This window comes from Macaca nemestrina, chromosome 10, assembly GCF_043159975.1.
Source record: "Macaca nemestrina isolate mMacNem1 chromosome 10, mMacNem.hap1, whole genome shotgun sequence".
Lineage (NCBI taxonomy): Eukaryota > Metazoa > Chordata > Mammalia > Primates > Cercopithecidae > Macaca > Macaca nemestrina.
In genome coordinates, this window is record NC_092134.1 from 78,107,400 (window position 1) to 78,118,937 (window position 11,538).

The window sequence follows — 11,538 nt, forward strand, 5'->3', positions numbered from 1 at the left end:
TTTTATGAGAAAATTAATAAAATAGATAGACCACTAGTTAGACTAATAAAGAAGAAAAGAAAGAGGATTCAAAAAACATAGTCAGAAATGACAAGGGGGATATTGCCACTCACCCCACAGAAATACAAACCCTCAGAAAATATTATAAATACCTCTATGCACATAAATGATAAAATCTGGAAGAAATGGATGAATTCCTGGACACATATATCATCCCAAGACTGGATCAGGAAAAAATTGAATCTTTGAACTGAGCAATAGCAAGTTCTGAAATTGAGTAAGTAACAAATAGACTACCAACAAAAAAAGCCCGGGACCAGAGAGATTTACAGGTGAATTCTCCTAGTTGTACAAGGAAGAGCTGGTACCATTCCCACTGAAAGTATTCTAAAAAACTGAGGAGGGAGGACTTCTCCCTAACTCCTTCTATGAGGCCAGCATCATCCTGATACCAAAACCTGGCAGAGACATAACTAAAAAAGAAAACTTCTGGCCAATATCCTTGATGTATATAAATGCAAAAATCATCAACAAAATACTGGCAAACCAAATCCAGCAGCACAGTAAGGCAGGTGGATCCCTTGAGCCTGGGAGTTCAAAACCAGACTGGCAACATGGCGAAACCCTATCTCTACCAAAAAATACAAAAATTAGCCAGTTGCGGTGGTTCGGGCAGACCTGTATTCCCAGCTACTCAGGAGGCTGATGTGGGAGGATCCCTTGAGCCTAGGAGGCGAGGGTTGCAGTGAGCCGAGATCGCGACACCGCCCTCCAGCCTGGGGGACAGAGCCAGACCCTGCCTGGAAAAAAAAAAAAAAAAAAACAACCAAAACCCAAAACCAAAACAAAACTAGTAACAACAGAAAAACCACCCTGCATTACATATAAGGGGGAGCTTCCTATATGTATTAGGCCACGAAACGTTCATAAGTTTATGTGGAAAATGAGGCCATGAAACGTTCATAAGTTTATGTGGCAAATGAGGCACAGAAAATAACTTTCTCAAGGAGACAGAGTTTTTTCCTGATAGCCAAAGTTCTTATTACAGCAGTAACTCAGCATGTTAACGTAAAACACCCACACGATGAGAGTGAAAGCATCATTTTCACAGTGAATCCGTCTACTCTCAATTCCTTGTGTTGAGTAGCAAATTACCTTGGTCTAAATCCAAATAAATGGGAATGAAGACACATTGTTTCAACATGAATTCAATTATCACTATTCTCCTTACTGTTAATATTTATTTTATCCAAAAATTTCATAGGCAACTTGACTGATGACTGCTTGCAAGGAGTACTGTCTCTACCTGTTAGGGAGGCAGTTCCACCTTCCTGACAGCCAAACAAAGCCATGGACTTGCAACAAAATCTAAGACTTTCATCTCATAGGCTCTTCACATACTCATGTTGCATTTGAATAACATTTCTTAGTAAAAAAAAAGTTTCCATGTATTTTGTAATTGATATCACAATTAGAAAATAATATCAAAACTGAAGGATTAGCTTCAAAAAGCTAGCATGATCTAATTTAAGTTCTTACTGATGGCAAATTGAAGGTCAAGCGTCATAACTCAAAAATTCAACAAATGGTCTGCAACTCATTTAACCAAAGAGAAACATGTTTCTCATTGCTTATAGTTTGTTAGGTAATTATAGATATAAAGCCACAAAATTAAAATCTAACATTTTGATGGAACCAAAATACACATATATGAACACAACTTTTTCTTTTTGCTGGAGTTGCATACACCAAATATTATACTTATAAAAATATTTTAATGTAATGAAGTTGATCAGAATTACAGATTTTGTTTGAATAAGCCAGGAGAGTTTAAAAGAATAAAATCTATTCATATCATTTATGTGATAACATTGATCAAGTCATTTAACAACTGAAAAAAAATATGACTATATATGTCATAACAGTGCAAAGAAATAATTAAGTTTATGCACTTAGTAATGTGTCTGACATTGTAAGTACTAACTGTTAGATCTGAGTGGTATGTCTATTTATCTGAGGCTTTCTGATATTGTACTTTTTTCTTTACCTGTTATCTTCATCATGGCTATCCTGATAGAATAAATAAAAATAACAATTATTCTAACTTCCTTATCCATATGTCTTTTCAAATTATTAATATTATTAATGTTGTAAGACTATTATCATTTAGATCTCAACATATGTACATATCTATATAATATATTCTTCATAGAGGTACAACATATGAAATTGCATTGTGATCATTCATTTGTTTATGTTTTTCTCTCTTACTAGATCTGTGTGAGAGCAAGAACAAATCTTTTAAATCACTGAATGGTTTCTTTAGTAGATACATTTATAAATAAATAAGTGAACAAACAACAAAAGGCACATGTGAAAGGTATTTAAAATTATTTCAAATGTAGGCATAGGTTAACTTTTAAAGTATCACAGATTCCTAAAGATTAAGTTCCTCAGAGATGTCTCCAAGTTAATTGTTCGTCTTGGAAGACTTTGGTTTCCAGATCTTACCAGCAAATAGTTGAGACATAAAAGACTCAAAATTATTTGAAATATGTTAAAATCTGTACAATTAAAGTTTTAATTTTTTTACAATTATTTGAAATCTTTTTTTTTTACATTTTACTTTGTAAGTTACAGCAGTATACAAATTTGTAAATGAAGTGTGCTAGACCTAAAGTTTTTTACCAACATCATTTGGGAGAACATGGAAGTAAAATGAACATTTGAAGATGGAATTCTCCTATAGTCCAACCATTTATCAGTGACTTATACCTCAAGCCTAATAATTAATAATTGAATTGATATTTGTATAAATAAAAAATTATGGTGCTTTTAAAATTTATTCTTGTATTTTAAATAAGGAACTTAATTTACAAAGAAAATAAAAGTGGCATGCACTAAATTTCATCAAATAAATCTCTACATTTAAAGTACAATGCAACAGAGCATAGTACCTCCAGGCGCTGAATTTAGTGAACATGATAGAGAACATGTAGAGTCTAAAAGTGTTATGACATTATCAATATTTATGTTGAAAATACAGAAGAAACTAAAGTTTGAAACTACATTTGAAGTACGACATGAGGACATATGTGCCTTTAAGGAAGTGACATACAGAATTAAAATTACTATAGTAAAATTATTTTACTATAAAATCATACACAAGCTGAGTTTTAAATAAATATATATAATTTCCAGACAATTTTGTAAGGAAAATAAATTTTACTTTTTTTTCCAGTAAGTCATTAAACAATGCAGTGGAGAAACTTGTATAGAAGTGGAAGAAATGGACAGGGAAATTATAAAATTAACTATAATGCAGCATATAAAGAAACTAGGAGAGCAAGGATACTTACAGAGATATTGAGAAATTTCAAAATTTTTCTTGTTTTTTTATAGGGCTCTTTGACCAAAAATTCATTTTTTTTGCATAAAACACAACTTTATGGACCACACTTTTGAAGGCTTGTTTTACTTGCTGGTTTCTCAAAGTGTAAATGAAAGGGTTCAGCATGGGGGCAATGGATGTATTGAGAACAGCTACTCCTTTTGTCAATGATGCCTTTTCTTTTGCAGCTGGATTAGCATACATGAATATACAGCTTCCATAAGAAATGGAAATGACAATCATGTGAGAGGAACAAGTGGAGAAAGCCTTTTTTCTTTGACTGGCAGATGGGATTCTTAAAATGGTCCTGATAATGTACATGTAAGATAAAATCACTAATGCCAAAGTGAACAGCAAAGTAACCAAAGCAAAGTAAAAACCAATTACTTCTAGGAGCCATGTATCTGAACAAGATAGTTGTAAGAGGGGAAAATAGTCACATGCAAAGTGATCAATGACGTTGGAAGCACAGTAATCCAGCTGGAGGAGAAGCATAAGGGGTGGGAAAATGGTCAGAAACCCACTTAGCCAGGCACACAACACAAGTAGGGTGCAGAGATTCCTGTTCATGATGGTTGTGTAATGAAGGGGCTTGCAGATGGCAACATAGCGGTCATAGGACATGGCAGTTAATATGTAAAATTCCGTCACCCCCATGAATATAAAGAAAAAGAGTTGGGCTGCACAGTTGTTATAGGAAATAGTCTTATTCCTGGTGATAATTGCCCCCAGAAATCTGGGGATGCATACAGTTGTAAATGAGATTTCTAAGAAAGAGAAGTTCCGGAGGAAGAAATACATAGGTGTCTGCAGATGGGAGTCCACAAAGGTCAGGGTGATGATAGTCAGGTTTCCAGTAACACTTAACATATACGTGATAAATAAAAAGAGAAAAATCACAATCTGAAGGTCAGGATCATCAGAAAGGCCCAGGAGGACAAATTCTGTGACCATTGTGTGGTTCATGTCGCTTCCTTTCTCTCTCTCCCTCCTCTACTCTCCTTTTTGTTCTTTTAAAGATATTTTGGTAGAATGACAATTAAGGAAAAATAGATAAGAGATATAATGCATCATGATCCATATAATCGTCATTAATACAATTCTAAAAATCTTCTACAGTCTATGACAGTTTTATTTTGACTATCTTTTTTGCATTATGTTTTAATTTTTTTTCTATGTCCAGCCTATTTACTGGTTCTCTTACTTTAAATCTAGCAGAAGTTAGGATATTTTCATACAGTAAGCTGCATCACTGAGAAACAGCTAATAAAATGTATAATTCCTGCTTTGAGTCCCATTAATGCAAAATATCATTATATTTTTGTTGAAACAATCACAAGAAACATACATTTTTCTTTTTTTCCATGATGTCTACATTAAAGGATATTACCACCTAAATACAAAATGGGTGCTCTTAATTCCATCAAAAGATAAAAGTGAAAATTACAAGATTGTTAATAACTCATTATTCTTTTTATGATATGAGAAACAAAGATTTTTAGCGAATAAAACATATATTTTTATTTTAATATTGTTATTTTATTTATTCATTTTATTTTTAATATTAATATTTTGGTCTAATTGTCAAGATACTAGAACATCCTCTATATGATTTATATTTACTATAAGATAGAGTAAATAATGTAATTATTTTACTTAACAAATAGGGAACATGTTCACTTATTTATTGGTTTGTCTTGTAATTCCATCAAAATCTTTAATGTTTGATGTCTTCTATGACTCACAAGAAATGTGTGTATATATTATACATACAGACATTTTTAATTTTGAGCTTAAGGGAACATGTGGTATTTATCTATTTTTCATTTTGCTCTGAAGCATAAATTGGAAAAGTAACTACTTGCCTTAGGTCTCAGCAGCTCTCTCACTTGGATTATAACTTAGTGCATCTTCCATTTGAACATCTTCCTTTCAGAGCTTTATGGAAAAAAGTTTTATTTCCTAGTAAATTTTGTCCCACATAAGACCATTCATCCTTATGCAACCATTCATTCATAAAAATATCCAGAATTGTATAGGAAACGCTCTCACATTCATTCGAAACCAGTCAGTTAATTTCCAGCTATTCAAGCACTGCTGGTATTCTATAGACGTGGTCTGCTAAAATCCTAATAGTTGTCTCCTCCATATTTTAGATTGTCAAATTTCTGCTATGATGGATAGAATGTAAAATTATTGCTTCTCTTCTGGACACTACTAAAGTTCACACTTACCAAATTTTATTTTATGTTTTTCTCTATTTTATAATGGTTTAAGGGAAATACTTCAGGAAATAAAAATGGAATGCCAGAAACTTTTGGAAGACGTGGAAATACATTATATTCCTTTTCAATAATGTTGAACTAGAAGTTAAAAAAATTTATTCCTCTTCAATAATGTTGAGCCAGAAGTTAAAAAAAGAAAAAAACATTTAAAGAGAAAACAGATAAATATGTGACACATTGGATATTATGAGTTAGATTCTGGTATCTGGCTTCCCTCTGGTCATACTTATATCTAAATCATTTCAAGTTTCTTTGTTTTGACCTCAAAAGATTTGATCTGGGAACAAAGCAAAGTCCAGGCCACACCTCTGCTGTATTATAGACCATGAGAGATTTCGGGAAGCCGCCTTTAGCCTCCTAACTCTTATCTGTAGTCAATGTCCCTTGAGAGCAGTTAAGTTCATCTTTTGGCCCACAGAGGACCTCAAATATTGTCTTCTGTGAAATATTTACTTCCATTAATTGCAATTAATATTTTATACATACTTAATATTTCATGAGTAATAAAAATAGCTATGACATCCATTTTCTTACAAAACTAGAGCACAATCTAATTGATATTTAATCATCTTTTTGAGATTAGAAAAGTTTTCTACATATCCCATTTTTGTTTTTTATCCTAAGGCTTTGTTAAGTGTTAAGGCATCAAGAAGCAAAAGGTTATTTCACAATGCTAAGTAAAGAATAACTATCATAATGCAAGTATTGTGCTCACAAGTTTTAAAAAATGCTATCAGGTTAACTAATTCAATTATCATTATAAATTGCAATATTTAATAGCAGCGTCAATTTGTCCATCTTATTGTTTATCTTGGCCTTTACATCTGTTATCCCTTCAACATTCTAATAAAAAACCCATAAAATGTGCTTTTATTTATGTGAAATTCTGGTTTGTGAATTATAACTAATTATTCTCCTTAGTGTTCTTTTTATGTTTCCCAAGTATTTTGGCAAAAAAATGTATAATCAGATAAACCATTTATTTAACATTTGATGTATTTAAACTAATAATGCATATTATATAATACAGATTATTTAACACAAAATAGGCATTATATGTTTTAATAAAATTATGAAATGTGCATTTAATGTATAAAAATACAATAATAAATTTAAGTAATCAAATAATGTTTTAGTTTTTTTTTTCCAGCTTTATTGGGGTATAATTTAGAAATCAAAAGTATATATACTTAAGATGTATTTCACTGTTATAAAGGAGCATTTAGTAAAGGAATATTTTGGCAGATATGTTTCCATATCATAGGGAGTGTTACCCTTAATCACTTAAGTTTTGTTGATCACTTTTGTGACCATTATAAAAATGATGTTATGTTTTTATTATAACAGCTCAATTAATAAGCAGGAAATTCTATCATTATTCACAGACGGAAAAGTGCATTAATGCCTCGCTTGATTGCATCCTTGTCCTATTGATATCCTGTGGTTGCTATTTAGGTGTAAAGGCTTAATTGAGGTTTAGGCTTAGGCATTTTTTTCCTTTCAAAACTAATTCAAAAAAGAATTTTATACTTTCAACAGAGATACATGTTTGATTAAAAAAATAATTAGCAGCTATTGGTGTAACAGCCCAATGAGTTCACCTTGTCTGCTGCCTAGACAGAGCCGATTTATCAAGATAGGAGAACTGCAATAGAGAAAGAATGAATCCTGTAATTCATGCATAGCTGGCAGTGCAGGAGACCCAAGTCTTATTATTACTCAAATCAGTCTCCCTGAGGATTCTGGGATCGGGGATCAGAGGTGTTTTTTGTTGTTGCTGTTGTTTGTAGGGAGACCCCCTGAAACTATTGCTATGGAATAAAAGATGAAATGCTCCTGATTATTGTAAATACAAAGTTGCATGCAGGATTGTGTAAAGACAATGCCAGGTTGGACTGCCAGAATGAGCCAACAGCGTGTGATGTGCTTTCCCCTGCAGGGATCCTATGAACAGACGTGCAGTCAGGGAGGTTTTACATTACCAAGATTCCTATCCCAGAAAAGCAGATGTTCATAGCTCTGGGAATGAAATGCGACCCTTGTGGAGAGCCTATAAATGGATGCATGAAGGCACCTGTTCATATGGATAAGATAGGGCTATAAACACCCTCATCTTGCCATGGCTCTTCTAGGCCTCTTTAGGGTTAAGGCATGCTCCCTTCTGAGAATTTCTGTTCTAACCAGTTGTCTAGCTTCACGTCCTGTTTCTGTGGATTGTTTGTAACCAGCTTTTGCTGCAACTGTTACTGCTGATGAATATCTTGCTGCAACTGTTACTACTGATTAATGTTTTGCTAGTCATAGGTTATGGAAAGACCATGTTTCTCTTTTAAGGCTCTGTTAGAAATTACTGATGCACATACTCTACTGTAAATTCTTATCTTTGTATACTGTACTTCTGCATACAGATGTCATGTTAAGGAATTACTTCATCCCCATGTGACCATTTTACCTCATAATCAAACAACATTAATCCCTCACTAAGCTACCCCCGCCCTCACTAAACTTAATAATAAATGCTGGCATATCCAGTGCATTGGCGTCATCATGGGACCAGAAGGCAGTGATCCCCTGGACCCAGCTTTTACTATTTTGTGTATGTCTATTATTTCTTGACCTGCTGATCTGCCTGGGAACAAAAAGAGCCCTGTTGCATTGTGGGCTGCTGGCCAGACCCCACAATAGTTGTTGTTGTTGTTGTTTGAGACAGAGTCTCACTCTGTTACCTAGGCTGGAGTGCATTGGCATGATCTCAGCTCACTGCAACTTTGGCCTCCCAGGTTCAAGTGATTCTACTGCCTCAGCCTCCTAAGTAGCTGGGACTACAGGCACGCACCACCATGCCTGGCTAACTTTTGCATTTGTTGTAGAGACTGGGTCTCACCATGTTGGCCAGGCAAGTCTCAAACTCCTGGCCTTAGGTGATCTGCCTGCCTTGGCTTCCCAAAGTGTGGGAATCAGAGTTTTTAAAGACAACTCGGTGGGTGGGGAAAAGCTAGTGAGCTGGGAGTGCTGATTGGTCAGGACCTAAATGAAATCATAGGGAGTTGAAGCTGTTTTCTTGTACCGAGACAGTTCCTTTGTGGGGGCTACAAGATCAGATGAGCCAGTTTATCCATTTGGGTGGTGCCACTGATCTGTCAAGTGCAGGGTCTGTAAAATATCTCAAGTACTATCTCAGGAGTAGTTTAGGGAGGGTCAGAATCCTTTAGCCTCCAGCTGCATGACTCCTAAACCATAATATCTAATCTTGTGGCTAATTTGTTAGTCCTACAAAGGCAGTCTGGTCCCCAGGCAAGACGAAGGCCTGCCCTGGAAAACTAAGTTCCTCCTAAAGTCAGTTCAGCTGCCCAGAATGAACAAGGACAGCCCGGAGGTTAGAAGCAAGATGGAATTGGCTAGGTTGGATCTCCTTCACTGTCTCAGTTACAATCCTGCCGTGGTGGTTTCATTGGTGATCAATGGCTGGATTCATTTGTTCACTATGTGCTACAAAATGATTATATTCTCAACCTAACATTTACCATTTCCTTATACATTGTTACAATTCATGTAGAAAATCTCAGATGAATGCTTACTTTGTTCTTCATTCAGTATTCCAAGTTGATTCACCAGTATCTTTTTGTTGGTATCATTATAAACACATAGATTCACAATTTTGAAATCATCTTTTGGTCATGTTAGTGTTTGACATATGCATTTCAAGGAAGATTTAAATTAACATCTCTACCTCTTTGGAGTGATTTATCCAGGGAGAAAGTCTTCAAGTTGTCTTCTGACTCTCATGGACATTATACTTTTAGTATTAGATAGCTTCCTTCTTAAGTAGTATGTTTTTCCAGGCTCATGTTACACTTTCCTGTATTACATCTGAAATCAATCATTTCTCCAAAAAGTCCTCTTTGCATTGATTGGAAAATATTAAATCAAGATAAGAATCTGAGCACTAGTTATAATAATTGTCATGAAGTCAATAATCTCTTCTATTTATTTTCAATGGAAAGGACAAGCAAACATATTTTTTTAACATATAATATTTTTTGGACAATAGCTTGTTGAAAAAATCTTTAGAAGAGCATACTAATGAAACAACATTATTCGTCTGGGGTAATATCCAAGGTTCATTGCCTCATATCAAGGAAATCAAGGATGTGAACACACAAGGGGTGAGGTTAAGAGCAGAGGTTTTATAGGTGAAAGAGAAAAGCTCCCTCTCCTGCAGAGAGAGGGGCTTCTAAGCGGGTCTTCTGGCGCCATGGTGAAATGCACAGGATTTTATAGATGAGCCTGAGGAGGTAGTGTCTGATTTACATAGAGGACGAGAGATTGGTCAGACCAGATATGTCATTTGCATAGCCCACAAAGAAGATGGCCGCCCCACCCTAATCTTTTATTATGCAGATGAGTTCTCTACCTGGCCAGTGCCATGTTGCCTACTTCTTTACTGTACATGTGGTTGACAAACAAAAGGGAAGATGGGGTGGCCATGTTGAATATGCCTGACCCCCAGATAGCCTTTTCCTATTGGCACAACTGCTGGCATTCACCCATGTAAGCATCTAGCCTGCTTTTCTATGTCTGCAGCTTGATTTTTCAGGCTGCTCTTTGTGAGAAAAGAAATGACTTGGGGGCTACTTTTTATTAAAAGGGAAACCTTGCCAAGGACTCTCTTACCTTCACTACCTAAATAATTTCTTTCTATGTCTTGTATCACTAAAACATGTTAATATTTTTCAACTTTAGGACTACACGACTTTTACATAATCCTTTCTATCTTTGATCCATTTGTGTCTTCTTTCTCTCATATTGAGTACCCTGGCTATCACATTAATTTTCATTTGTTTCTGTTCCTCATATTGCACATACAACAGTATTAGAATAATAATGATGCCATTGTCACCCACAATGTCATTCCTGAGAACAGCTTCAGATTTATTTTTAGCTCTTCTCTTTGTGCCCTTAGATTAAACCCCACGTGGAAGTACAGACCAATTGATATACTGAAAACCAGCTGGAATAATTCTGTTCAGGTGGTTACTTCACCAACTTAATACACAGTTTGTTATATTTAATTCACTTGAGTTTTATTTTTCAGAGTTTTTTTGAATTAATGCATTTGTAATTATTAAATACTAATATTTGCCCAAAGTTTAATAATCAAACCTAATTACATTTCAAAAAGTCTATATTTAAACATTGATTCTTCCAACCTCTTTACTTCCTTCTCTATAGGCAGTTTTAAAAAATATTATGGCTTATTGCTCATTTGTTCTTTTTTTTTTTTTTTTTCTTTTGAGATGGAGTCTTGCTGTATTACCTAGGCTGGAGTGCAGTGGCATGATCTCGGCTCACTGCAACATCTGCCTCATGGGTTCAAGTGATTCTCCTGCCTCAGCCTCCCAAGTAGCTGGGATTACAGGTGCATACCACCCCACCCACCTAATTTTTGTATTTTTAGTAGAGACTGGGTTTCACCACGTTGGCCAGGCTGGTCTTGAACTCCTGACTTCAGGTGATCTATCTGCCTTGGCCTCCCCTACTGCTGGGGTTACAGTCATGAGCCACTACATATGACCTCATTTGTTACCTTCAGTCATAAATAATTTACACATTAACATTCTCCCTTCTTAGTAAAACATACAAATATTTTCCCTATTTTATTTAATCAATATATGCCCTGAGGACCATGCTACAACAGTGTATATCTCTCATCCCTTTTATAGCTGCAGTGTACAGCTATACTATAGTTTATTCAAATTCTTAAAGACATTGGAAATGAAAAATGCAACCCTACTGTTGCAGACTGTCCGGTTGGTAAGAGAGATGGGGATTTCAGGAATCTCAGGTCTTAAAAGATATATA

General features: G+C 34.9%; 1 protein-coding gene across 1 annotated transcript; it reads right to left on the reverse strand.

The window, feature by feature from the left end:
- Positions 1-3,376: 3,376 nt before the first annotated feature.
- Positions 3,377-5,318, reverse strand: LOC105474388 (olfactory receptor 6C3). Its single transcript, XM_011729004.2, has 2 exons — positions 5,257-5,318; positions 3,377-4,401 (listed from the first exon to the last, which is right to left on the reverse strand). Exon 2 carries the CDS (start codon positions 4,355-4,357, stop codon positions 3,377-3,379), a length of 981 nt encoding a protein of 326 aa, XP_011727306.2. The 5' UTR covers positions 4,358-4,401; positions 5,257-5,318.
- Between the last annotated feature and the right edge of the window lie 6,220 nt (positions 5,319-11,538).

What these genes read in the sequence shown, in the direction of transcription:
- LOC105474388 (XM_011729004.2), bottom strand. Translation starts at nt 4,357, where the DNA reads ATGAACCACACAATGGTCACAGAATTTGTCCTCCTGGGCCTTTCTGAT.